This window comes from Anguilla rostrata, chromosome 11 (assembly GCF_018555375.3).
Source record: "Anguilla rostrata isolate EN2019 chromosome 11, ASM1855537v3, whole genome shotgun sequence".
NCBI classification, from domain to species: Eukaryota; Metazoa; Chordata; class Actinopteri; order Anguilliformes; family Anguillidae; genus Anguilla; species Anguilla rostrata.
The window spans coordinates 1,775,059-1,799,253 of record NC_057943.1 but is presented as its reverse complement, the minus strand read 5'-3'; the positions used below and the strand labels follow the sequence as shown (position 1 = coordinate 1,799,253).

General features: G+C 48.6%; 1 protein-coding gene across 3 annotated transcripts; it reads left to right on the top strand.

The window, feature by feature from the left end:
* The first annotated feature begins 1,835 nt into the window (after window positions 1-1,835).
* On the top strand, window positions 1,836-23,369 carry LOC135235190 (alkaline phosphatase-like). 3 transcript variants are annotated; one of them, XR_010324317.1, is made up of 12 exons: window positions 1,836-2,063; window positions 9,623-9,769; window positions 12,283-12,402; window positions 13,371-13,486; window positions 15,153-15,327; window positions 16,557-16,732; window positions 18,012-18,152; window positions 19,290-19,359; window positions 19,848-19,982; window positions 21,597-21,793; window positions 22,259-22,378; window positions 23,084-23,218. XR_010324317.1 is itself a non-coding variant. In XM_064300460.1 (12 exons), the coding sequence occupies exons 2-12, from the start codon at window positions 9,700-9,702 to the stop codon at window positions 23,353-23,355; spliced, it is 1,587 nt and encodes a 528-aa protein (XP_064156530.1). In that variant the 5' UTR covers window positions 1,836-2,063; window positions 9,623-9,699; the 3' UTR covers window positions 23,356-23,369. The 3 variants fall into 3 exon arrangements, 2 of the variants coding, with proteins under 2 accessions (XP_064156530.1, XP_064156531.1); XM_064300460.1 differs by having other exon boundaries at window positions 21,597-21,788; window positions 23,084-23,369; XM_064300461.1 differs by lacking the exons at window positions 1,836-2,063; window positions 9,623-9,769; window positions 12,283-12,402; window positions 13,371-13,486 and adding an exon at window positions 14,162-14,218 and having other exon boundaries at window positions 21,597-21,788; window positions 23,084-23,369.
* Window positions 23,370-24,195: the final 826 nt, after the last annotated feature.

Here is a 24,195-nt window from a genome sequence, read left to right as displayed (position 1 = left end):
TTTTTTAACAAGTAACTGACACAAATAAATTATACTATCCTTGAAAACTTGTTCCACCAAGTGGGCTTAAAAAAAGGCCAGGGGTCACCCCTGTGTCTGAATAATCCCTCCATTCATGGTGGCAGTGTAGTGTAATGGGTAAGGAGCTGGTCTTGTAACCTAAAGGTTGTAAGTTTCTTTCCCAGGTAGGACACTGCTGTTGTACCCTTGAAAAAGGTGCTTAATCTGCAATGCTTCAGTGTATATCCGGCTGTATAAATGCTATGTAACCAGTTGTGTAAGTTGCTCTGGATAAATGCCTGTAATGTAATAATTATATGTTTTGAAATAGATGATGTTTTTATAGCTATATAGGCCCATGGCCTGTGTGAAATCTTTATGAATATGTCATTTGCTTTGACTGTGGAGCCAAAAGTAGAATAGAATAGAGCAACTGAAATTTACTGCTTTGGTTGGTCTGTTCTATTCAAATGAAATTAGGTAGCCTAACAATGACATTATAGCATTATTGTCCTTTTTCAGATTCTGATTCATTTTTATTTATTGGTTTATTCATTATTAGTGCAGAATCACTCTTCAAATAATCTCTTGTGATGTGAATTTAAATGCAAGACTGAGAGTGGTAGAGTCAAATAAGTATTATAATGCAGGACTCTGTTTCTAACTGCTTTTTACCCCAGATAATATTAATAAAACACCAAATCAGCCTAAGAATTGGGCTTAACTAGAGTTACACCACCATTTCCCCAGGCTGAAGCATCATAGCAATACTATACTATACTATACTATACTATACTATAAGCTAACTATCACCACTCTGCGGACCATTTCTATCACTTAAATTCCCCTCTTTCATGCTACACATGTACCTCCTGTGCCACTCATGTTACATGTACCTCCATCCAGCGCTTATTGTTCTAAGTCTATGTCTAAGTCTAAGTCTGTGTATAAGTGAAATAAGCTTACCGAGGTAGCTCACTTTGTAAAATACCCCCTAGGAGCGCTCTTATGTCCCATGGAATACAGGACCCAGGACACCGGTACAATTTACAGGATATTTGAACGATTTCAGGTCTCAGCGTGAGGAGAAGAGTGAAATATATTTTACTGCAGCGTTTAAAGCTCACTTTCAAAGTTGAACATTTCTGATGGTTTAAGATAGCGGGTGAGACGGTGAGTTTTCAGGGCTGTTTTAGGTTGTAGGTTTTAACTATTAACCAGAACCTCATTCTGTGTCGCAATAAATATATCCAAGTGTGAACTACTAAATTAACAATTCAGTGTTTGACTACGTACCCAAGACACTCTAAACCCTGTTACACTTGGCAAGTTGCTTTCATGGGTATTGAATGTCAGACTTTGTATCAAACTGGTCCTGATATGTTGGCTGTTGGAGTTATATTTAAGCAATGACCTACGTTTTTGGATTGCAATTTGCCATTACGATAATAATTATACCTGTATTTCGACATGACCTGAACGGTAATCTCTGGGAATTAGTAAAAAATTAATAGGTTGTGTGCCAGGCTTTTTTTGGAGACTTAGTCACAGGGGGGAATTATACTGGACTAGCAGATCAAGGCGAGAGACTTTAAATGTCTGGTCTGGTTATCTCCGGATCACCACATCCTGAATAATATCACAGACTCCAGATCACTACTTTAGTAATGATGCTGTCGCTAGCATCCCACATGTATTATTTAAGTTGTCTCCAGTGTGGAGCAACGGGGTCACCGTGCAATTTAGGGACCGAAGTCTGTAGGTGCATCGTTACGCAATGAGAGAGGGTTTTTTTCAGCTGACTCGAGACTGCGCTGCGCTGTGTTCCGATAGGTTAGTCGAAAGCGCCAGGGGGAGCTCAAGGGTCCGTGTCGCGCGCCACTGTGGGATCCTGGAATTCATCCCCGGCCGGTGCTGCTCGGCCGCAAGCGCAAGCCGTATAAAAGCCTGCACGCGAGAACTACAGGAGCGCAGACTGATGCAGACGCGGGAGTAGAACGAGTCTGTCTGTGCTCTGTTTGTCGCTTTCTGCAGAGGGACGAGAAGTTGACTGTGAACTATCAGTAAGTTTTCTATCCTTACAATTTCCAATTATCTGTGTGCTTCAGTTCAGTTCATCGGCAGTTCCTTATCCAAACTATAACACTTTGGTTTCATGAATCGGGTCATAGATGGAAGTCCTATTACCCCCAAGCTTGAAACGACATTACGGTCTGTTATGATATAACGGTGCATTGCTCTCCTTGTCTTCGCGGGGGGGAAAAACTGTAAATTGGTCTTTTTTTCAAGAAATATCAATAATACTGCGGAGGAAATGTATGAGGTTGAAATCGGATAACTAATTTTTATCCTCTTTTTTATTATTTTTTTTACCTTGACCACACAGATTAGCTAATTCATGGACTAAACGCTTGATGTTTTCTTTCATACTTTTACGCATTGATCAATTTGTTTCGCCACTTTTTAAATATTACTAGTTTTACTAGTCAAAATAGGCTACTTTGATGGTAGTGCATTTGCTGAAAACTATTCATGACGCTGGAGCGCCCTGTAAGACAAGAGGAGGACCTACTGTGTGGTGGAAGCCACTTTTTGAGACCGAAACGAGCTGCTAACTTGCCGTTGTTCACTCCCGATGAATGTGCCGCACATCTATTGTCCCAGCACATTTTTGCAACCCCCCCAGATCGCAACACATTAAAATGCTCAAGGTTAAATCCACTCTAACAGAGTAAATATGGTCCCAATCGGGCTTATATGCGCTGTGTTAGAGTTGAATTAACACAGGACATTTTACTGTGTACAGTGACTGCTGACAACGCGTTTCCATTCCTCAACAAGCTCTATTAACAGTTAAACTACGGTACATCGTATCAATGAACCTGCGGGGGGGGGGGCTTAGCATTGCGTTATAGCCTCCAGGATGTAATTCATGCAGCGTGTCTTTAGGTCTGAATAGTGTTCACTGTATGAACTAAACTGTGTTCTTGGCTAGAAATAGCTGTACAAAATAAGTATTGTACCTTACTGAACCTGTGTTCAGCAGTTGTCTATGACCATGAAATGCACGTCGCTTTGGATAAAAGCGTCTGCCAAATAAATGTAATGTAATGTAATGTAACATTCAATGAACATGAATTGGGGTTTGTGTGCTACAGGGAGCGTGCCCTTTCATCGCATTATTAGTATCAGCATTCGGAGCCCGTTCCGTTGTTGCGTGATTAACTTGTCCAGCGCTTTGGGGACACCACAACAACAGACACGTGTGATCGAATTTGATGTCTCGTGCAGGAAGGGCACAAGTGCCGTAAACTTTTTTTTTTGGAAGAAGAAGAAACGTGCGCGATTGTTTTGGGGCGGCTTGTGCACTGCTCAGAATGGAGTACAAGACTGCGCATTCCTGCAGTCAAACATCTTTGCTCAATATCCTTCTCGTGCGTAAACTATGTGCGGGCACTTGTTCTAATCATGTTCTGCTCGGCCAGTTCACCGCACTTTGCGGAGCATCCCAGCCGATCATATCTCAGTGACTGTGGAATCTTCACATAGTCTGTACATCCTGACCGTGCGTGTGGCCGTTTGATAAAATGCTACAGTCTGTTTGGGCCAAACATATGCCTAGCTTTTCTTTCTGAAACAGTGGCGAACTAAACAGAGAGTTTGAAAGCAACTTTGGCCTCTTGTGTAAGTATGTCAAAGGCGACCTTGTGTCTCAGACTACCTCACTCTGTGAGAAGGCAGATGGGTTTGTTGACCCGGCTCTCATGTGTCATGGCTTCAGTCATTCAGTGTCATATCTGTCTGATCGCACATATCTTGGGTATATTCAAGAGCGTCAAACTACCGTGAACATTTTAAAACATTAGGGACCCAAATACAGAATGTAAACAGGCATGACCAATGAGAGGGCAACAGCAGCAGCCTTTATACTGGGGCTGAAGACATACTTTAACTCCACCACTAACCTAATGCAGCAAACGTTTCTGCTCCTACAACACAACCACGCAACATTTACTGAGGACTGTTGCTATGCGCAGGGAACTGCTGAACTTCCGGTTCCAACAGAAATCAAAGAAATGTAACAGAACATCATGTCTATTGAATTAGTTATTTCCTTTGGCCCTTCACCATCAACAATGAGAGTGGAGTGTGCTGGCCAAAACTTTGGACCCAGGGGCTTGATATAGAGAGCAAATAGCTTTGATTGGTCAGAGCCAGGGTGCTGCAGAGTCATATTGGCTGAGATATATAGAGAGAAGACCTTTGATTGGTCAGAGCCGGGGTGCTGCAGAGTCATATTGGCTGAGGTATATAGAGAGAAGACCTTTGATTGGTCAGAGCCTGTAGTCTCCTCCAAAACTCCCTTGTTACAGTTGAAGCATGCCACCTGCCTGGCAGTTTGCTGGCCTGGCGATGCTTGTGAAGTTCGTTCATCCTACAGCCAGTATTTTTGAAAGCAGGCCAGTTTAAAAATAAATACATTTTAAGAGCCTCATTAAGCATGCAGTAATTGTATGGAGTACAAATGTGTTAGAGCAGTTATTTAATATTTTTAATAATTATTATTCAAAATAATGGGTGGCGTTTATATGGCATCTTTTGCAAACTCAGTGCACTTACCTGTGAAGGGGGTTAAGCACCGATGTGTAGCCCTAATCTGGGTGATACACGGCGGCCATCTTGTGTCAGAACGCTCAGCACGTATCGGCTGAGCTGGAGAGGAAGGGATTATTCAGGATATCGCACGGTGGGATGATTCGATTGGCGGATTGAGAAAGCCGGGTTGGGAACCTGTCCAGAGCTCGAGGGGAACGCACTTCTGCGACGAGGGCAGCACGAGTGATCGCGGGTAACGAGCACCTCGGGACGTCTTCTAGAATGTAGAAGGCCTGAAACTTCCGCACATAACCTCCTTAGACCATACAGTTCATTTTTTGTCCCCTGTAGGGGACATGAGTCTGCAGTCTTGATATAAACAACCACAGGTATATTCTACTATGTTGAAATTTACTCTACAAGGGATATTTCTGTCATCCAGGACACTTGAATTATGTCAGAAAAATTAAAAAATGGGCCTCAGGAGGCTGTCCAGCAGGCTGCCGTTGGCTGTGTGGGACTTAGTGTTCTGGAGAGTACTGAAGAGCAGGGTCTGTCTGTGTCAGCGGCGGCGAAGGACCCGCCAGTCCAGGGTCTCATTCGGTTAATTATTCGCCGATTTGTTTGCAGATTTCCCATTTTGGTGAAAGCTTCCCGGTATTTTACAGTCACATGCCGTCCGCAGTGTGCCGGACTCTGAGTGGCTGAGGCCCGTCGGTCGCCGCCCACTCGCAGGTGGTTTGACACGCAAATGCGACTGCTTTGCAAATTTATACTTCCTGAGTGTATGCAAATGGCGGAAGAGAAGTGGCGGTTGGCGTACTCGCGGTACGGTCCTGGTCTTCCCTCCACCGTTAGTGTCAGTCCTTCTGCTTTGACCTGGACTTTTCCTGATGGCAAGAGTTTTGATGGGACGGGAGCTAGACAGGCAGGCTAGTTTCCTAGCAACACATTCCCCCAAATTATGTTCCAAGACAGACTGTTGACATATTGCTGCGTGCTGTTTAGATAGGGACAGACACGGTCTTTATTTTGGAGAAAAGGTTCACTCTGGCTCCCAGAAGAAGCCTTCGTTTGTTGCATTCTGACTGTAGTTTATGGAATGTGACTCCTCTCCGTTTCCACCCTGTCTCTCACAGTGGTTGCTTCCTGCACAGTGGTCTTGGACCCCCGCCCATAGGCCCATGGTACGGTCCAGTAGTGCTTGTTCATTGGCCTGAGGGAAGTCTGTTTAAATCTTCAACTCAAAACCGTTTGAACTTTTTATTAAAAATAAAAAAATAAAAAACTTTTTACAACTGCAGAAAGGAAACATACAAAGTATAAAATCCCTTTTCTTGAGTTGAAGCTCGGCATTCTACTGGTTAATTTGGATCCTGATTGGAAATTAACTGAAATTTCCAGGCCCAGAGAACACATTTCTCACCAAAAGGTATTGGACCTTCCCTTGCATCCAAGTGTAAAAGGCAACAGAGAGCGATTCTCTCCAGGTGACACCTGATCACATGTCACATAGCCCAGCCAAGAGGAGTGCAGTGCCAGCCAGCCAATAGGAGCCGTCTCTGACACCCGCAATCCAGTGTTTTGTGACTTGACGGAACAGAAAGATGTTTATCTTTGTGTTTTTGTGCGTGAAGCCTCACTCTCGTTAAAACACCGCACGCTTCACAAACCCATACTTGCGAGTGAACCGATGACAGCGGCAGCCGCCATTCTGGCAGGGTGCCATTTTGCTGTGAGAACACGAAAGCGTCGCATCGACTTCAGAAGACGTGTGGAAATGCGTTTTTACTGCTGAAATATCAAAAACCGCAGGGCCTGAGAAGAGTGTCAGAGGCCAGAGAGGCAGCGTTCCGGGAAATAAACAGGAGAGCCTCGTGAGAACGTTTCTTTTCAGGCCCAGTGTAAACATTGGTAAAGCCTGAAGGTTATGTGAGCGTGCTCACTGGGGTGAAGACAGCGTCTCTGTTCCTTTGTGTACGGTTAAGAGACGGAGCTCACGCAGCGCGGTCTCATCGCAGCGCGGTCTCATCGCAGTGCGCTCTCATCGCAGTGCGGTCTCATCGCAGTGTTTATCCGTCCTGAGACCGCTTCCACAGGTTTTGATTTTTGCGGCGTCTGTAAAAACTCTGGGTGCTGGAAGCAGTTCAGGTCCCCCTATCCCCCCCCCCCACCCCGCTTTGTTTCTTCAAGGACAGGATAGCATGGTCTCACCCCAAGCCCCCCCCCCCACCCCCACCCTTCTTAGTTTCTTCAAGGACAGAATACCGTGTTCCCACCACAAAAAATAACACCCCCCCCCTCATTTTTTCTTTCCAAAACGGGCGTGAGGGCTCTGGAGGCACCGCTGCTGTACCCACACCCGCACCAGGAGCACTCCCCGAGACACACAGGCACTGCCCCAGTGGCCCCGCCTGGGACCCACTGTCTAAACTCATTACATGACATTACATTTACATTACATTTGTTTGGCAGACTCCCTTATCCAGGGCGAATGACAATGGAAGATAACACAGGCGTGGGTCTGCCATTCATGTCCGTGTGAATGGCAGACCCGGACCTGGCTAACGACATTCATTGACCGGCAAGTGTAAGTGCAGCCGTCAATGAAGCACTGAGCATATGTTAACTCATGCCATCATTGAGTTAGCATAAATTAGTGCTTCATTGCTACAGAAGAACCTAATTACAGGTTCCTATGGCAAACGTGATTAGCACATCAGTGATGGGGGGGGGGAGGGAGGAAGGGAGCCAAGATACTGGCAGAAAAGAACCAAGTGGTGGCAGCCACAGTTCTATAGGAGAGCTAATGCTGATGGGGGGGGGGGGGGCATGCGAGAAGAGGAGATGAGGTGTTCGGGTTGTGTGGGAGATGAGGTGTTCGGGTTGTGTGGGAGATGAGGTGTTCGGGTTGTGTGGGAGATGAGGTGTTCGGGTTGTGTATGAGATGAGGTGTTCGGGTTGTGTGGGAGATGAGGTGTTCAGGTTGTGTAGGAGATGAGATGTTCAGGTTGTGTAGGAGGTGAGGTGTTCAGGTTGTATAGGAAATGGGGTGTTCGGGTTGTGTGGGAGATGAGGTGTTAAAGTTGTGTATGAGATGAGGTGTTAAGGTTGTGTGTGAGATGAGGTGTTAAGGTTGTGTGTGAGATGAGGTGTTAAGGGTGTGTGAGATGAGGTGTTCAGGTTGTATATGAGATGAGATATTCAGTTTGTGTAGGAGATGAGATGTTCAGTTTGTGTAGGAGGTGAGATGTTCAGGTTGTGTATGAAGATGTTCAGGTTTTGTATGAGATGAAATGTTCAGGTTGTGTATGAAGATGTTCAGTTTGTGTAGGAGGTGAGATGTTCAGGTTGTGTATGAAGATGTTCAGGTTGTGTATAAGATGAGGTGGTCAGGTTGTGTATGAGGTGAGATGTTCAGGTTGTGTATGAAGATGTTCAGGTTGTGTGTGAGATGAGATGTTCAGGTTGTGTATGAGATGAGATGTTCGGTTTGTGTAAATGATGAGATGTTCAGGTTGTGTATATGATGAGATGTTCAGGTTGTTATTTGTCGCTAATCTGCTCTGCTCTGTTTATTAACCCTCTCTGCGCTGTGGGGCTCAATCCTGTGAAAGCTGCTGTGACTGCAGCTGGCAGGGATGTAATCACAGCTCTAATCCTGGCCCTCCCCTCGAGCAGGGGGGGCCTTGTGATAATGGCGCTCCTCAGGCTGGTGGTAATGGTTGATCCTCCTCCTCCGTTGTCCCTCAGTCCAGTGGGTTTGCCTGCTACCTGTGGCCTGGAGAAAGCTCTCCAGCACGTCCCGCAGTCTGGTTCTGAACCGGGACCGTGCCGGTGCTGACCGTGGCCAGCTGCCCCACAGGGCTACGCTCGATTGGGTCCAGCGTCGCCCAGGGATGGAAGGGTTTCAGTCAGCCAGGATGACAGTGGCCCCCTGCTGGTCAATCAGGGGCTCGCAAGTCTGCATGTTAAACTACGCATTAAGGGCACTTACCAAGACCTTCAGCATACGCGAAACCTTTTAGCATGCGCAAAAACCAAAAACACATGGTCATGTTACTGGCTGTGCGTGTGTTAAAAGGTTTTGCACGTGCTGGGTGTCTTAGTAAATCTGGCGCTAAGTGTTCCTCTGACCCCTGTCAGTGTGAACCAGACTTACACACTGTGGTGTGGTCGAAGCGTGTGTGTCATCACGCGCTACGGAGGAAAGCCCGTGCTGGCCTGCGCTCTGTGGAACTGAGAGCAGCAATGCATGCTGGTCCGTGTGCACAGTTAGAGGAGTAAAGGGGGGGGGGTAGTATTAAAAAGGGCACACTTCTGTGTCACATTGGTCTCCTCCACTACCCCATCCTGCTCTCCTCCTGTGATGACAGCCTGCTCTGGAGAGGAAGAAGGAGTTCCGTCTGATGACATCATCTGATCTAATGACATAATCAGTGGGTCTGGAATTTGGCCTGAAGCGAGTTGTGATGGCCAGAGAGCGGCGGTGTGCTGTGATTGGTCGCCTGCTGACGCCGCTGGGTGACACACACGCACTTGAGCAGCCCGGCTCCGTTCACAATGACAGGGTTACAGTGCACCGTGTCCCGCACTGGGACTGTCATAAGCCCTGTCTGTCGCTACGACAACAGTGTGACAGACAGCGCAATGTGCGCAGAGAGACCTATAAATGAGCAGGTGCTGTTCAATGAGCAGGTGTGACCATGAGGTCATGTGTATGACGGATGCGTTGAGCTGGATTTAAAAAAATGGATTTGGAGATTTTTTATGTAAAAACGAACCGCTGGTACGTTATACCTTTTTCTGTCCTCGCTGAACTTCACACATCTTCTGACTCATAATTTTACTTTCATAATTTAGATGAATTCTGCATTTAAATTCCTTGCTTGTCCCTGCGTTGTTTCCTGTGACCTTTTCATTTATTGTCTCATTTATTTATTTTTTTAGAATTTTATTCATTTACCTTTTGAATTTGTTCTGTTCTGAGCTGTGGTGAGACTCATTATTCGTATTCCCTCCACAGGGCGTGCAGTCTGATAGCGGTGACCCTGTGACCCTGTGACCCCGTGACCCCGTGACCCCGTGACCTTGGAAAGCAGCATGAAGTTGATAGTGCTGGTGTTCTCCTCCTGCCTGGCCTGGGTGTGCCTGGGGAAGCCGCCGTTTCCTGGTGAGCCCTGCCGCCGCCATCTTCACTCTTATACTCCAGTAAACTCCACCATCTTCTTCACTCATACTCCAGTAAAGTCCACCATCTTCTTCACTCATACTCCAGTAAACTCCGCCATCTTCTTCACTCATACTCCAGTAAACTCCGCCATCTTCTTCACTCATACTCCAGTAAACTCCGCCATCTTCTTCACTCATACTCCAGTAAACTCCGCCATCTTCTTCACTCATACTCCAGTAAACTCCGCCATCTTCTTCACTCATACTCCAGTAAACTCTGCCATCTTCTTCACTCATACTCCAGTAAACTCCGCCATCTTCTTCACTCATACTCCAGTAAACTCTGCCATCTTCTTCACTCTTGTACTCCAGTAAACTCCGCCATCTTCTTCACTCTTGTACTCCAGTAAACTCCCGCCACTACAAGAGGAGAGGCGGTTACATAAATGGTCAGATAAACCAGTCGGAATTCAAGTGCTCATGGCAGCTAATGTAATTCCAAATGTGAGTGCGCCCAAATGAATTAACAGTGTGGTAAAAACGAAAATCAGTCGCGTAGGGTAGGGGAGGTCCACTAGTCCTAGTCTGCACCAAGAGTAGGACTGGATATACCATTAGTACCCAGCACTCCCATAAAAGCTGCCATTTCTCCATTAGGGATGGGCTTCTATGTTTAAATGAGGGCGTCAGATAATCCATCAGATAATGGTTGCTCACACGAGAAGCAGTGCGTGGGTGTGGTGTGTGTGTGTGTGTGTGTGTGTGTGTGTGTGTGTGTGTACACATACATACATGTATGTAACTCAGTCTGCACGCTTGGTCAGAGGTGCAGCACTGTATTTAGACCATAACCATCAAGATATTGGCTTCCCCACTTACTACACACCTCAACTACTTTCTCCTCATCACAAAAAAATAAATAAATAAATATTGCCGATATTTGGCAGATGGTTGGATTATAGTGTCTGTAAGCGAATCAGCCATTACATTACATTACATTACAGGCATTTAGCAGACGCTCTTATCCAGAGCGACTTACACAACTTTTACATGGCATTTTACATTGTATCCATTTATACAGCTGGATAACAACAATCAGTATAATGTCTCACCTTGGTCAGAGGTGCAACGAGTTTGACCTAACCCAGTAGGATTCAACCTCGACCTTTCCGTTCACAACCCATTCCATACCCACATGTGCTCCTCGCGACCCAGCCGTACCCAAGATGCACCCTGTTGCGTGGGACTGACCCCCCCCCCTCGCGTTAGCGTCCTGTAGCGTGCGCGACATGCTCACACGCAGAACCAGCGCCCGGGCCTGCTTCACTAGCCCGTCTCTGCCAGTCAGTTTGTTTTCCACTCTAGCAGAAGTGTTGTTACAGGACTGCTGCGTGCTTTGGTGGTGGTGTGGAGAGAGGACAGGCGTTATCATTACATTACCCATTGGGTCTGACCTGTTAGTCATTCATTACAGCGGCAGTCGGTAGGTCCTTAACCAACTTGGCTACAAGCCCAATTTTCTATATGCAGCACCACACCGTGGCCACATAGCACAAGTCCCCTAAACCTATGCTCTCATGCTTTTTAATTTCTCTGGGGCAACAATGTTGAATGGGCCTCTAAGTTTGCTATTAAAACTGTGCGGTGCCTCATGGCCAGCTAGCTCCCCTCATCTCGGCCTGAGCTCGCTGGCCTGCGCGGAGCAGGGGTGTTTTTGCATGCCGAACCCGTCCTCTGTGACCTCCTCCTCTGGAGGAATGCACAGGGCCGCCGTTGTTTTTGCACGTCCAGCCGGAAGATTTGCTCGAGCTCGTTTGCTTCCCGCTGGCGCGCGGGGGAGGGCAGCCGGCAGCCGGCTCCCATCAGTACCCAGCTCCCGTCCTGCCAACGGAAGAGTCGGCCCGCGCGCCGCCCCGCTCCCGCCAGCGTCGTTCCCAAAAGAAAAACCCAAGCGTGAAGAAACCGCCGTGCTGCGGCCCGAGAGACTCTCGGCACGGACCCTGCGACACGCCGAAGGCCGTCCTTCGTCTGGCCTCTTTTTTAACTGAAAAAAAAAAATCCCAATTTGATATCTGAAAAAAAAGTAGTTTTTTTTTTATTTTCAGCATTGCACACGTGTAGTTCCATAGATCCGCGCCGTTCATTGAGTTATTTATCTTTAAAGTGGAATTTTATTTTGTATTTTGCTCTGGCCGGTTCTTTCGGGAGTGGTAATCGCCAAACGCTCACCGTTATCCTTTTGCGAGAGTGTGTTCAGCTAAGAGGCTTACGCTCTGCAGACACCGTGAGGGGCTTGGACAGTACAATCATAATAACATGTCAATCATAATAAGGCAGATTTAGTTTCATCTCTGTTTTGACAAGTGGCAGCAATGAACAGACACGTGGACTTTGCTAGATCCGCATTTTCACGACTCTGCAAGTAATTCGCGTGAGTCGGATTGTACCGTTTAGTGTGCGCTTTACGTGCCGCCAGCCCTATTTAAACTGAAATCCTCCTTTTTAACATTGCAGAGCAGGAGAAGAATCCGGCCTTCTGGAACTCCATGGCCCAGCACACGCTGACAGACGCACTGAGTCTGCAGGAGCTCAACCAGAACATCGCCAAAAACCTCATCCTCTTTCTCGGAGACGGTAGGTGAAATAAAAACTTGGGGGGAAAAAAAAAAATCATACTTTATTTTCTGTATTCATTTCTTAATCCCATAATTTCCCTTAATTTCATTTTTTTCAAGTCACAGGTCCTGCTTATGCTAGGTCCTATAGGACTGACAGTCAAGAGTCAGTTACGACTGAGTCGGGGCAGGGGGGGTGCACATAACTGTGCTAAGCTTACCCCCCCCTCCCCCCTCCTCCATCACCCTCAAATCTCTGCTAGTGCAGTTTACATCATCTGTTCCTCCTTAACCCTTTAATCTGTGAGGTCGCAAATATGTGATTAAAATGTTCTTAACCGGACATTCCAGTGCTGATGTTAAGAAAACTACAGGTAACTGAAAACAGAATTTTCTAGAACACCAACTGGAACCCTACTCTTCACACAAAGGGTAAAAAAAAAAAAAGCACAGCCATAACAGGGACCTCTCTTTTTTTACGTTTAAAACGTTAAAAAATTTTCTTTTAATTTACAGCATGAACCAGAGGGGTGTCACGCTGGCGTGACAGTATTCCCATGTTCTAGATGGGCTGAATGGCCTGTTCTCCTCATTATGTGTCCTTATGTTCTCATGAGTTCCAGCATACACAATCATGTCACTGATGAATGTATGGAGAAATGTTTAGATGGCAAGGCTAGGAGAGACTCAGGCCTGGATTCCATCTGTCCTCAACTCTGACGTACAGTAAATACCAGTGTTTACCCTTTCTCCTCACAAACTCAGTTTGGTGACGTAGTCTGAAGTGATTTCTGAACTCGCCAAATTGTGTTTGTGAAGAGGAAAAAAAACCGCAACTCTTGCTTTTAATTGTTAGTGAAAATTAAGGACAGATGTTGTCTGAATGCAGGCCAAAGTTCAGGACAGATGTTGACTGAATCCCTTCTCACGGTTTGTGGTTAACCCCCCCCCCGTCCTGCCTGTCCCCCCCCCCACCCTCCCATGCAGGGATGGGAATTCCCACGGTTACGGCAGCTCGAATCCTGAAAGGCCAGCTGAACGGGCACAACGGGGAAGAGACGAAGCTGGAGATGGATAAGTTCCCCTACGTAGCGCTCTCTAAGGTATGTCCCTATGTGGCGCTCTCTAAGGTATGTCCCTATATAAGATATGTCCCTATGTAGCGATCTCTAAGGTATGTCCCTATGTAGCGCTCTCTAAGGTATGTCCCTATATAAGATATGTCCCTATGTAGCGCTCTCTAAGGTATGTCCCTATATAAGATATGTCCCTATGTAGCGCTCTCTAAGGTATGTCCCTATATAAGATATGTCCCTATGTAGCGCTCTCTAAGGTATGTCCCTATGTAGCGCTCTCTAAGGTATGTCCCTATGTATCGCTCTCTAAGGTATGTCCCTATATAAGGTATGTCCCTATGTAGCGCTCTCTAAGGTATGTCCCTATATAAGATATGTCCCTATGTAGCGCTCTCTAAGGTATGTCCCTATATAAGATATGTCCCTATGTAGCGCTCTCTAAGGTATGTCCCTATATAAGATATGTCCCTATGTATCGCTCTCTAAGGTATGTCCCTATATAAGGTATGTCCCTATGTAGCGCTCTCTAAGGTATGTCCCTATAGTATCGTCTCTAAGGTATGTCCATTTAAGGTATGTCCCTATGTAGCGCTCTCTAAGGTATGTCCCTATATAAGATATGTCCCTATGTAGCGCTGTCTAAGGTATGTCCCTATATAAGATATGTCCCTATGTAGCGATCTCTAAGGTATGTCCCTATGTAGCGCTCTCTAAGGTATGTCCCTATATAAGATATGTCCCTATGTAGCGCTCTCTAAGGTATGTCCCTATATAAGATATGTCCCTATGTAGCGATCTCTAAGGTATGTCCCTATGTAGCGATCTCTAAGGTATGTCCCTAAGTATCGCTCTCAGGTATGTCCCTATGTAGCGATCTCTAAGGTATGTCCCTATGCAGCGATCTCTAAGGTATGTCCCTAAGTAGCACTCTCTACGTTATCTCATTTTCATTTAGTCGCCCTTTTGCGAAGTGCCCCCCAAACCCCACCACCCCCCCCCCTCGCCAAAGCAACATTTTCAAAATACCTGTTTTTAACCGACTTTCACGAAACCTGCCCTGGACCAGCAGCTCGGCGTCCATGTTAAATAACCTCTATGGGGAAAGCTGGCTGAGGACCCGCGGCGGCGTTGATATTCATGTCGATGTGCGGTTCGCGTTTCTCTCTTGGTGGCTGGTTTTCCTCGGCGTGCTGAGGCCGTGTTTGTGAGCCCTGAAGCTGAGCGGCAGCGAGGCAGAGATTTACGGCTGCGTCCAGCCCAGCGAATGTCCAGGGTCACTTCAGTCCACGCGCCGCTGTAAGATTTGCCGTGTTACTGTCGCGTTCAGACTTCAAAGCCAAATGCCCGGGAAGGAAAATAATATATTTTTTAAAAATTCAGGTTGAGTACCTCGCTCAAGGGTACAACAGCAGCTCCCTCCCCTCCGATGACTGTAAAACCTTTGAGTTACAAGCCCCAGCTTCCTGACCATTACACCACACTGCCACCACTATATACTCTTATAGAACATAGTAGATACTTATATAATGACATTTCAAAAAGTCATAGCTTTCATAATAGGCGGGAAAAAAGCTAACTGCGTTCATCCGGTCATGTGACCTCACGCGCCGTCTGTAACGTCCCGCGCTCGACCGCGTTTTCTGCGGAGCTGATTTTTGCGGCTGACTCCGCCCCCCCCCCCCCCCCCCCCCAGACGTACAACACGGACGCCCAGGTGGCGGACAGCGCCGGGACGGCCACGGCGTACCTGTGCGGCGTGAAGGCCAACGAGGGCACGGTGGGCGTGAGCGCCGCCGCCGTCCGGTCCCAGTGCAACACCACCTTCGGGAACGAGGTCACCTCCATCCTCAAATGGGCCAAAGATGCAGGTACAGCACGCCGCACCCCTCCCACAGGACCACCCCCCTGCCCCCCCCTGCCCCCCCCCCGCACTAACACCTCTCTCTACAGGCGTTTGTCAGAGTCACGTACAGAAGTGCACACCAGACTTCTTCATGATGTCAGTGCAGGCGTAAGAAAATCATACGTCAGTGACCCGGCTAATCATGAAGCTTCGTATTCTGGGAAAACTGTATAATGTATAAGTGAGCCAGTCACATAACTGTACCTTTTAATCATTTTTTTTTTTTTGTTTAAAGGCAGAGATTCATTCCGGTCAAAAAGTTACATAAGAGTACTCATTCTAGGGAGAGTAGGAGAGTGAAATCCTCTGAAAAGCATGAAGACATCTTTCAAAAGGAAGAGCTCAGGTGCTTTGGCAGAGGAAAATAAATCACCCCGTATGAGAGAGTGAGAGAAGGAAAAAAACATGCGTTTAATCAGAGTTAAGAAAAAAGGCTGTTTGGTACCCTGGCCAATATGGCAGAGGTGTTCCAGGGGAACGCTCTACACACCGTATGCCAGTACTGTTTCATTTGCTCTTCAGGGACTAAAAAAGTGATGAGAAAAGTGAAGGTATTTTGGCACCAAATCGCGGCCCAAGATGAACTGTTAAAAAAGTGCAAATCCACTTTTTTTTCACTTTGTGTACCGCCTTCGTTGCTGTTCAGCACGTTTGCTAAATGTGATGAAGTTATGTTATTTTAGCTTTCCAAGGATCCTAATTCTTTGTGAGCCCCTAATCTTTCAAAACAAGCCGTTCAGTCAGTCAGCACAACTCCGCGGAATGGATCTGCTTCCGGTACTACTGCCCTATCTAACAGGGAGGGCGATACAGCTACTAAACATGAGGAATACCAGACCACCCCCCCCCCCCCCACTCTGCCAGTACCTAGAAGTGTATCCAAATACCAGGTGGGGCTGGGGTGGTGGGGGGGGTGAGCGCAATTCTGCGCAGTAGCAAACGAAGCTTGCAGCCAATCAGCAGCACTGGAGAGGCGTGGCTGTTGGTTTGCTCCGTTGGTGACGCGAGCACGTGATTGGATGAGTATGAGAAAATGTGTTGTGTGAGTGCGTAGGCCGACTGCTGGTTGGCTGCAGCCAGAGTTTCCTGAGGGAGCTTTCTGTGTGCGTTCCGTGCACGTCGCCCCTTAGTCTACTTTGCGTAAGTGATGTCGTAAGTGCTGCAGGAGACACCTCCGCTCTTTTTACCTGACAGGCAAGTCGGTGGGCATCGTCACCACCACCCGCGTCAACCACGCCACGCCCAGCGCCGCCTACGCCCACTGCGTGGACCGTGATTGGTTCTCAGACGCAGAGATGCCCGCCGAGGCGGTTCAGGCCGGCTGCAAGGACATCGCCCGGCAACTGATGGAGAACATCCCGAACATAGACGTGAGTACCCCCTAAAAACACGTTATTAACGGGAGCACCCCAAAAACACACAGCTGTAATTTTAGACAGGAGACATTCCAGGAGACAGGAGGAAGGGTCACCAGATGAATTGAAAGATGAAGCAGACCTTATAAAATCCCCTCCTGTCTTCTTTAAGATAGGAGGGGATTTTAATGGGGTTTGTCCAAAATATGTTGCGTTTTGGACAAACCCCATTTTGTTTTGTTGCCATCTTAAAAAATCCCTCTTGACTGTAATACAGTCAGTTCTTTCATAGTTAAAGTGCAGGAGTTGGCGTTCTTTTTCAGAAACAGCCTGGAAGCTTCAGCTGACACCCATAATGTTAACTTTCCAATCTGTTTGTGGGGGAATGAAGATTTCGTTTGTAAATCAAAGTTAAGGACAAATGATAACTGAATCCCAGGCTTTTGCTTGCTGGACATTCGCTGAGTCACTCAAACAATGAGGGAGTTAATAAACAAGTGTGGTCATCACAATGTCAATCCTGATGATTTCTCTCCACTATCTACTGTCTTCTCTGTCTTCTCTGTCTCTCTGGTGTCTGATGCTGAGAGGTCGCGTGTGACCTTAGCTGTCAGATTCCAGTTGAAAATTAACGGTCTTTTGCTCAGTTTGATGTTGTTCTTTATTCTTGTTCATTTTATTGTCTTCACCTGGGTCTTTTGTAAAAGTCAAAGTCATAATTTATACTGGGGATTCTGTTAATATCTCATAAAAGGATATTTCATAAAATTCAGCCGAAATAGAGAGGCAGTGGAATACCAAACAAGTCCTAACTACGTCACACCGGCTGGTTGGCCTGGCGCTAGCCCCAGACCAGCCAATCAGGCTGGCCGTACCGCTACGCTAACCCCAGACCGGCCAATCAGGCTGGCCGTACCGCTACGCTAACCCCAGACCGGCCAATCAGGCTGGCCGTACCACTACGCTAACCCCAGACCGGCCAATCAGGCTGGCTGTACCGCAACGCTAACCACAGACTGGCCAATCAGGCTGGCTGTACCACCACGCTAACCACAGACTGGCCAATCAACCTGGCTGTACTGCTATGCTAACCCCAGACCGGCCAATCAGGCTGGCTGTACCGCTACGCTAACCCCAGACCGGCCAATCAGGCTGGCTGTACCGCTACGCTAACCCCAGACCGGCCAATCGGTTTGGCGGACAGTTTAGCGCGCTCAGATAGCCCGCCCTCACATCCAGGGGGTTTGCCACTGGTCCCGCTCACACCTGTCCTGTCCCCCCCGCACCTGTGCAGGTAATCATGGGGGGCGGGAGGAAGTACATGTACCCGAAGAACACGTCAGACGTGGAGTACCCCGGGGAGCGCAAGCACATGGGCACCCGCAAGGATGGCAGGAACCTGGTGAAAGAGTGGACGGAACGCGTGAAGAATCAGGTAAACGAGTGTTCTTACGCCATTGCATCGCACACCACGCTGTATTCATTTCACGGACGCTTTGATCCGGTGACTTACAATGAAACAGAACAAAATGGTGCCCACCGAATTAATGTGAGCAATAGTGTCAGACTTCACTAAAACAGGCCAGTGAGTGTAAGTGAAGTGTAACGTCAGTAAAGTGCTGAACAGCTCACATATGCCAACCTAGAGCCATGATAAAAATGCACAGCTTCACATATGTGCACATAAAACCATAAACCATAAAGCATGTTATAGCAACCCTGAATTATATGTTCTTACATAGGGAAAAAATGCTAAGGGGGGAGGGGGGGCTGGAAGTGAGCTGATTGGCAGACTGCAGAGGGGTTCAGTCTGTGTCGGGTTCGGTGGGGGGGGTAGGGCGGGGGTAGCCAGACGCCCCCAGGTTCCAGAGCAGAGGGGTCTGGCCAGTATGTAAGTTTTGAAGACAGATTGATAGCTCCATTAATATAGCCAGGGGGGATCTGCCCCCCTCCCATCCAAACACAGAGTGGGGTGTGCCCTCTCTGTCCCAAACAGAAAGTGGGATGTGCCCTCTATCCCAAACACAGATAGGGGTGTGTCCTCTGTCCCAAACACAGAGTGGGGTGTGTCCTCTCTGTCCCAAACACTCAGTAGGGTGTGCCCTCTGCCCCAAAACCGGGGGGCTTGATTTGGTGGGGCAGTCCTCCAGCCTCTTGGGTATCCAGTCCCAGAATGCCCCCTGAGGCTGTTCTCTCTCTGAAACAATTAAAAGCAGGGAAGAGATCAGATGGACACGCCAAGAATTCTATTAACCTCCATAGAGACCCTTCCAGTATTTAATTTTCAGAAGGTACTGACCTTTTCCTTAGAACATGAAATTAGTTTTGAGCTGCTCAGGTCAGAGAGCTGTAACTAGGATGGTGGTCTGCATGAACGTATAAATATATTTTTATTTTATCTTTACATTTGTAGAAATACTTGTACTTTTAAAACTTTCTGACATGGCCATTCTAGTTTTGGTTTTGGAAGCCATGCAGCACAGAGAGAGTAGCTCCCAGTAGCTAGAGACACGTAAAATAAACTGTTTGTTCAGTCACTGATGATTCACGCTGTCCTTCCCGTTCCTTTCAGAGAGGCCAATATGTGTGGAATCGGAAAGAGCTCTTAGCTTTAAACCCAAACAATGTGGATTACTTACTGGGTGAGTATCGTTTTTACTGTATGTTTTATTTCATCGCGCAAACAATCGTCCATCATATTACAAACCATCTGAGCTGTCGCCTTAGCACTGTCACCTAGCCGCCGCTGATTTGTTCAACGTGTACATTGACTGACTGACCGTGTTGGTCGCAAAGCTACACCCTCCAGAGTCCAAACCAGAGGAGGATGGGTTCCCTCCCTTGAGTCTGGTTCTCCAAGGTTTCTGCTACAGGGAGTTTTCCTTGCCACTGTTGCCTCAGGCTTGCTCCTGTGGGGGGGGTTAGGCCAGGGTTGTCTGTGAATGAGCATTGTGACGATTGTTTGCGAAATGTAAATCAATTTTTGATTTGATTTGTTTTGATTTGAAGTCATGGTCTGTAGCCATGCCAGACGAGAGCCTCCAGTCTCAAGGTCAGCAGCTTGCCGAGCTGCAGGTAGATACAGGTGTGCTTTCTGGGGTCACCTAAACGCCCCCCGCCCCCCCCGCAGGTCTTTTTGAGCCCGGCGACCTGACGTACGACCTGGAGAGGAACCGCGAGACGGAGCCGTCGCTGACCGAGATGGTGGACGTGGCCATCAAGATCCTGCGGAGGAACTCCAACGGGTTCTACCTGCTCGTCGAGGGTGGGTGCATCTAAATTTGGGACCCGTTTGCGGGTTTTTTCGGGAGGGGGGTTTGGGGGGGCGACACGAACGCACGGAGGACCGAAATGAACGGTGAGCCTCAGCCCACAGTCTGACCGGCTGTAAAAAAAAAAAAAGAAACGCATTTTAACGACTGTTTACTTTACCGTTACGCACAACAGGGCCGTATTTCATCTGCAGCGACCGCAGGCGCTCCCGCTGTGATTGGCCTGCGCGCGTTCAGATACGGCGCCCAGCGCAGCAGCTAACAATAAAGAGAACTCCGGCGGTGTGAAACCCGGTCATTACGCGGGACTGAATGTGCGTTTAAGGAAATTACAGCACTTGAACGTCGGTGAAACAGCAGCCTTGAAAGGCCTCATTTGCCGTGAGCTCCGGCTGATCGCTGCCTTTTACACGCTAAGCCCAGGATGTGTCATTCTTCGTTTTTAACACGCGCGGGTTCGAGCGTCTGAAACGCGCGGCGTCGCGGGCAGTGGTGATGACGGGTGTCGCGAGTTTGACGTGCAGTGATTTTGACGGGCGGGCCGACCTATCGGGCGGCAGGCCCCGATGGAATGATGTCTCCAGGTCTTGTCTATTCTTTAACAAACTGAGGTGATTAAAGCATCACCACTGCAACACCATTACAGGATCGTTATCCCATGTTCTGTGTGGGACGTTCTGCGGTGATTCCTCCGTTAGAGAAGTCTGAAAACTGCAAGCAGTTTGTAATCCCTCACAAGCACTGCATAACCATTAATACACGCTTATGCCCTGCTGACAAGTGGCTAAAACTAGTCGCTCTGAAGAAAGAGCTGAGATGGTGCAGCCTGAGCTTGTGATGTCCGGGTGAACAGAATTAGGGTTAGGGTCAGGGACTGACTCCTGTGGGCGGAGCCAGACTCCAGCATGCAGTTCTAAATTCAGCAGGTGATCTGGTGTATCACGACAGGTGCTGAACAACAAACAGACAAGCAGGGTGACGTAAAGGCTCAGATTCAGCCCCTGCTGTAGTCCATAAACAGCTGGGACTGGACTCTGAGCAGGTTTACGTGCATCAGAGCATCAAGGCTGGACGAGACGCCCACAAGAAAAGGAAAAAAATGTTAATCTGGAATTTCTCCCTATCTCCTATTACTCCATTTAACTTTTTTATTGCTCCCAAACATTTATGCTCACATGTGTCTGGCCCTGACCCTAACCCCATAAAGGCTTTGCTTAGCTGTTATTCAAGACCTGTCATAGCAAGTGCTACCTGTTATTATTCATTTGCTTGCTTAGGGGAGAGACGCTGTTAACAATGACAATGCACAAGAATGCACCAGCAGACACCCGTCTGGGATTCGCACCCGCAACCTTCTGAGATACAGGCCCCAGTCCCCTACCCAAACAACAGAGCCTTGTTGTTCGGGTTCTTAACTGAACATTCTGATGCTGATGTCACAATCACTACCGGCGACTGAAGGCAGCGGGGTTCTAGAACACTTTGAACTTTGAAAGAACATTCCGGAAAGCCTGCTCTTCAGAGGGGGCTAGGCCTCTGACAGGACAAACTGGCACGTTGTGTAGCGTCTGTGGGAACCCTGTGTCTCCCTGTGTCTTCCGCTGCAGGGGGCCGGATCGACCACGGGCACCACGAGGGCAAAGCCAAGCAGGCCCTCCACGAGGCGGTGGAGATGGACCGGGCCGTCGGCCGGGCGGAGCTCCTGACCAGCCTGTACGACACGCTGACCGTCGTCACCGCGGACCACTCCCACGTCTTCAACTTCGGCGGCTACACGCCGCGCGGGAACTCCATCTTCGGTGCGGTGCGGTGAAATGAAGTCACATGACCCACGTTCCACGTTCAGACCCTACGGCTGTGGTCGGGGATAATAAAATGGCGACAGGAATTGCGTGTCACTACGTTTTCACACAATAAAACAAGAGACAGGAGCTCTCCACCAATCACAGAGTACGTCGGTTGTGACAAAATATAACAATTTCAGTTGTAATGGATCCACCACTTTCTGGCTATTAACAGATCCAGGTAATATAGCAAGAAGGTACCGACCCATCACCGCCTGGGTTCTTTTGTACCTCTTACCAACGTGCTCTGTGATTGGTGGAGCTACTCCCTGGTTTCTATGGCAAAAGTGGTGACACCAATATCCTGTCCCTGTTATAGTATCCCTGTGGCTCTGGAGGCTGTTGCCATGGTCCCCCCCCCCCCATAGTCTACACATGCTCAGTGTGAGATTCCGTGTTCTGAAAGGCGTGTGCCCGTTTCGCAGGACTGGCCCCCATGCTGAGCGACATCGACCAGAAGCCCTTCACCTCCATCCTTTACGGGAACGGGCCGGGGTACAAGATGGTGGACGGCGCGAGGGAGAACGTCTCCACCGTGGACTACAGTGAGTCACGCCGCTCCCCGTCCGGCGCGGACCCCACCGCTGGGGCAAGACCGCGGTTCATTACGACCTTCCCCCAAATTTCCTCCACCTCTGAGAACAGACTACAGCAATTACGACCTCAAGCCCATTCGCCATCATTACGAACGCTGACCATACTCAGCGCAATGAAGGAAGAGTCACATATTTAAATACACACATAATAAAAAATAATTGCAAGGCTGCAGCTAATGATTGCATTACAAACTGGATTTAATGACCAGAGTAATTAATGAACGAGCCCTTTAATCAGTGAAGCTCATGCTGTTAATAATGACAGTGATAAAAGTAGAATGTTCAGTATGCGATACTGTACTCCCCGTACAGAACCTCCAAATAAACTCTCACCCTCTCTCTTGCTCTCTCTCTCTTTGTCCCCTTTCTCCCTCTCCTTCCCCCCTCTCCCTCTCTCTCTCCCTCCCTCCCCCCCTCGCTCTCTCCTCTCTCTCCCTCTCCCCCCTCCCCCTCCCTCTCTCTCCCTCTCCCTCTCTCTCTCTCTACCTTCCCTCTCTCTCCCTCTCCTCTCTCTCCCCCTCCTTCTCTCTCCCTCTCTCTCTCCTCCCTCCCCCCTCGCTCTCTCCTCTCTCTCCCTCTCCCCCCTCCCCCTCCTTCTCTCTCCCTCTCTCTCTCTCTCTCTCCCTCCCTCCCCTCCCTCCCCCCCCCCCCCAGATCAGAATAATTACCAGGCCCAGTCGGCGGTGCCGCTGCGGATGGAGACCCACGGCGGGGAGGACGTGGCGGTGTTCTCCAAGGGCCCGATGGCCCACCTGCTGCACGGGGTCAAAGAGCAGAACTACATCCCCCACGTCATGGCCTACGCGGCCTGCATCGGCCAGAACACCCGCCACTGCCTGTCTCCCGGCAAAAACGCCGCCCCCAGCATCCCCTCCGCCCTGCCCAGCCTGGGGCTGCTCCTCGTACTCACCCACCTGCTCTGCTGACACCCCCCCCCCCCCCCCCAAAAAAAAAAACATGGTGGCAGGGGGTCCCTGAGGGATGCCCTGTCTTCTCCAGGCAGAGTGGAAGCTGCTCACTCTTTCCACTCAAATTGCAACCCCAAACTGGCTTTTTATTATTTTGGGAAAAAAAGTTTAAAATAACAATAATAATAATAATAATAACCTTGCACAAGACTATGGAATCATTATCAGCTAAGGAAACCAAGGGAACCGTTGCCGAGCGACGGGGGCGGCACCAGCTGAAGCGCGGTCAGAAGACACCTGAGACAGAACGAGAGGGAGGAAGAGGAGGGTAGCGCTGACAGAACGAGAGGGAGGAAGAGGAGGGTAGCGCTGACAGAAAGAGAGAGAGGAAGAGGAGGGTAGCGCTGACAGAAAGAGAGAGAGGAAGAGGAGGGTAGCGCTGACAGAAAGAGAGAGGAAGAGGAGGGTAGCGCTGACAGAAAGAGAGAGAGGAAGAGGAGGGTAGCGCTGACAGAAAGAGAGAGGAAGAGGAGGGTAGCGTTGACAGAAAGAGAGAGAGGAAGAGGAGGGTAGCGCTGATAGAAAGAGAGAGGAAGAGGAGGGTAGCGTTGACAGAAAGAGGGAGGAAGAGGAGGGTAGCTTTGACAGAAGGAGAGGGAGGAAGAGGAGTGGAAGGAGACAGGGAAAAAGAGCGGAGGAAGAGGAGGGTAGCGCTGACAGAAAGAGAGAGGAAGAGGAGGGTAGCGTTGACAGAAAGAGAGGGAGGAAGAGGAGGGTAGCGTTGACAGGAGACCCTGCTGCTGTGACATGCGTCCCATACGACGCTGAAGGAGCTGTCCATCAAAAGGAATTTTTATT

Coding starts and splice junctions, on each gene's coding strand:
- LOC135235190 (XM_064300460.1), top strand. CDS start 9,700: ATGAAGTTGATAGTGCTGGTGTTCTCCTCCTGCCTGGCCTGGGTGTGC. Junction 18,153..19,289: donor CGGAACGCGTGAAGAATCAG/GTAAACGAGTGT, acceptor CGTTCCTTTCAG/AGAGGCCAATATGTGTGGAA. Junction 22,379..23,083: donor CGTCTCCACCGTGGACTACA/GTGAGTCACGCC, acceptor CCCCCCCCCCAG/ATCAGAATAATTACCAGGCC.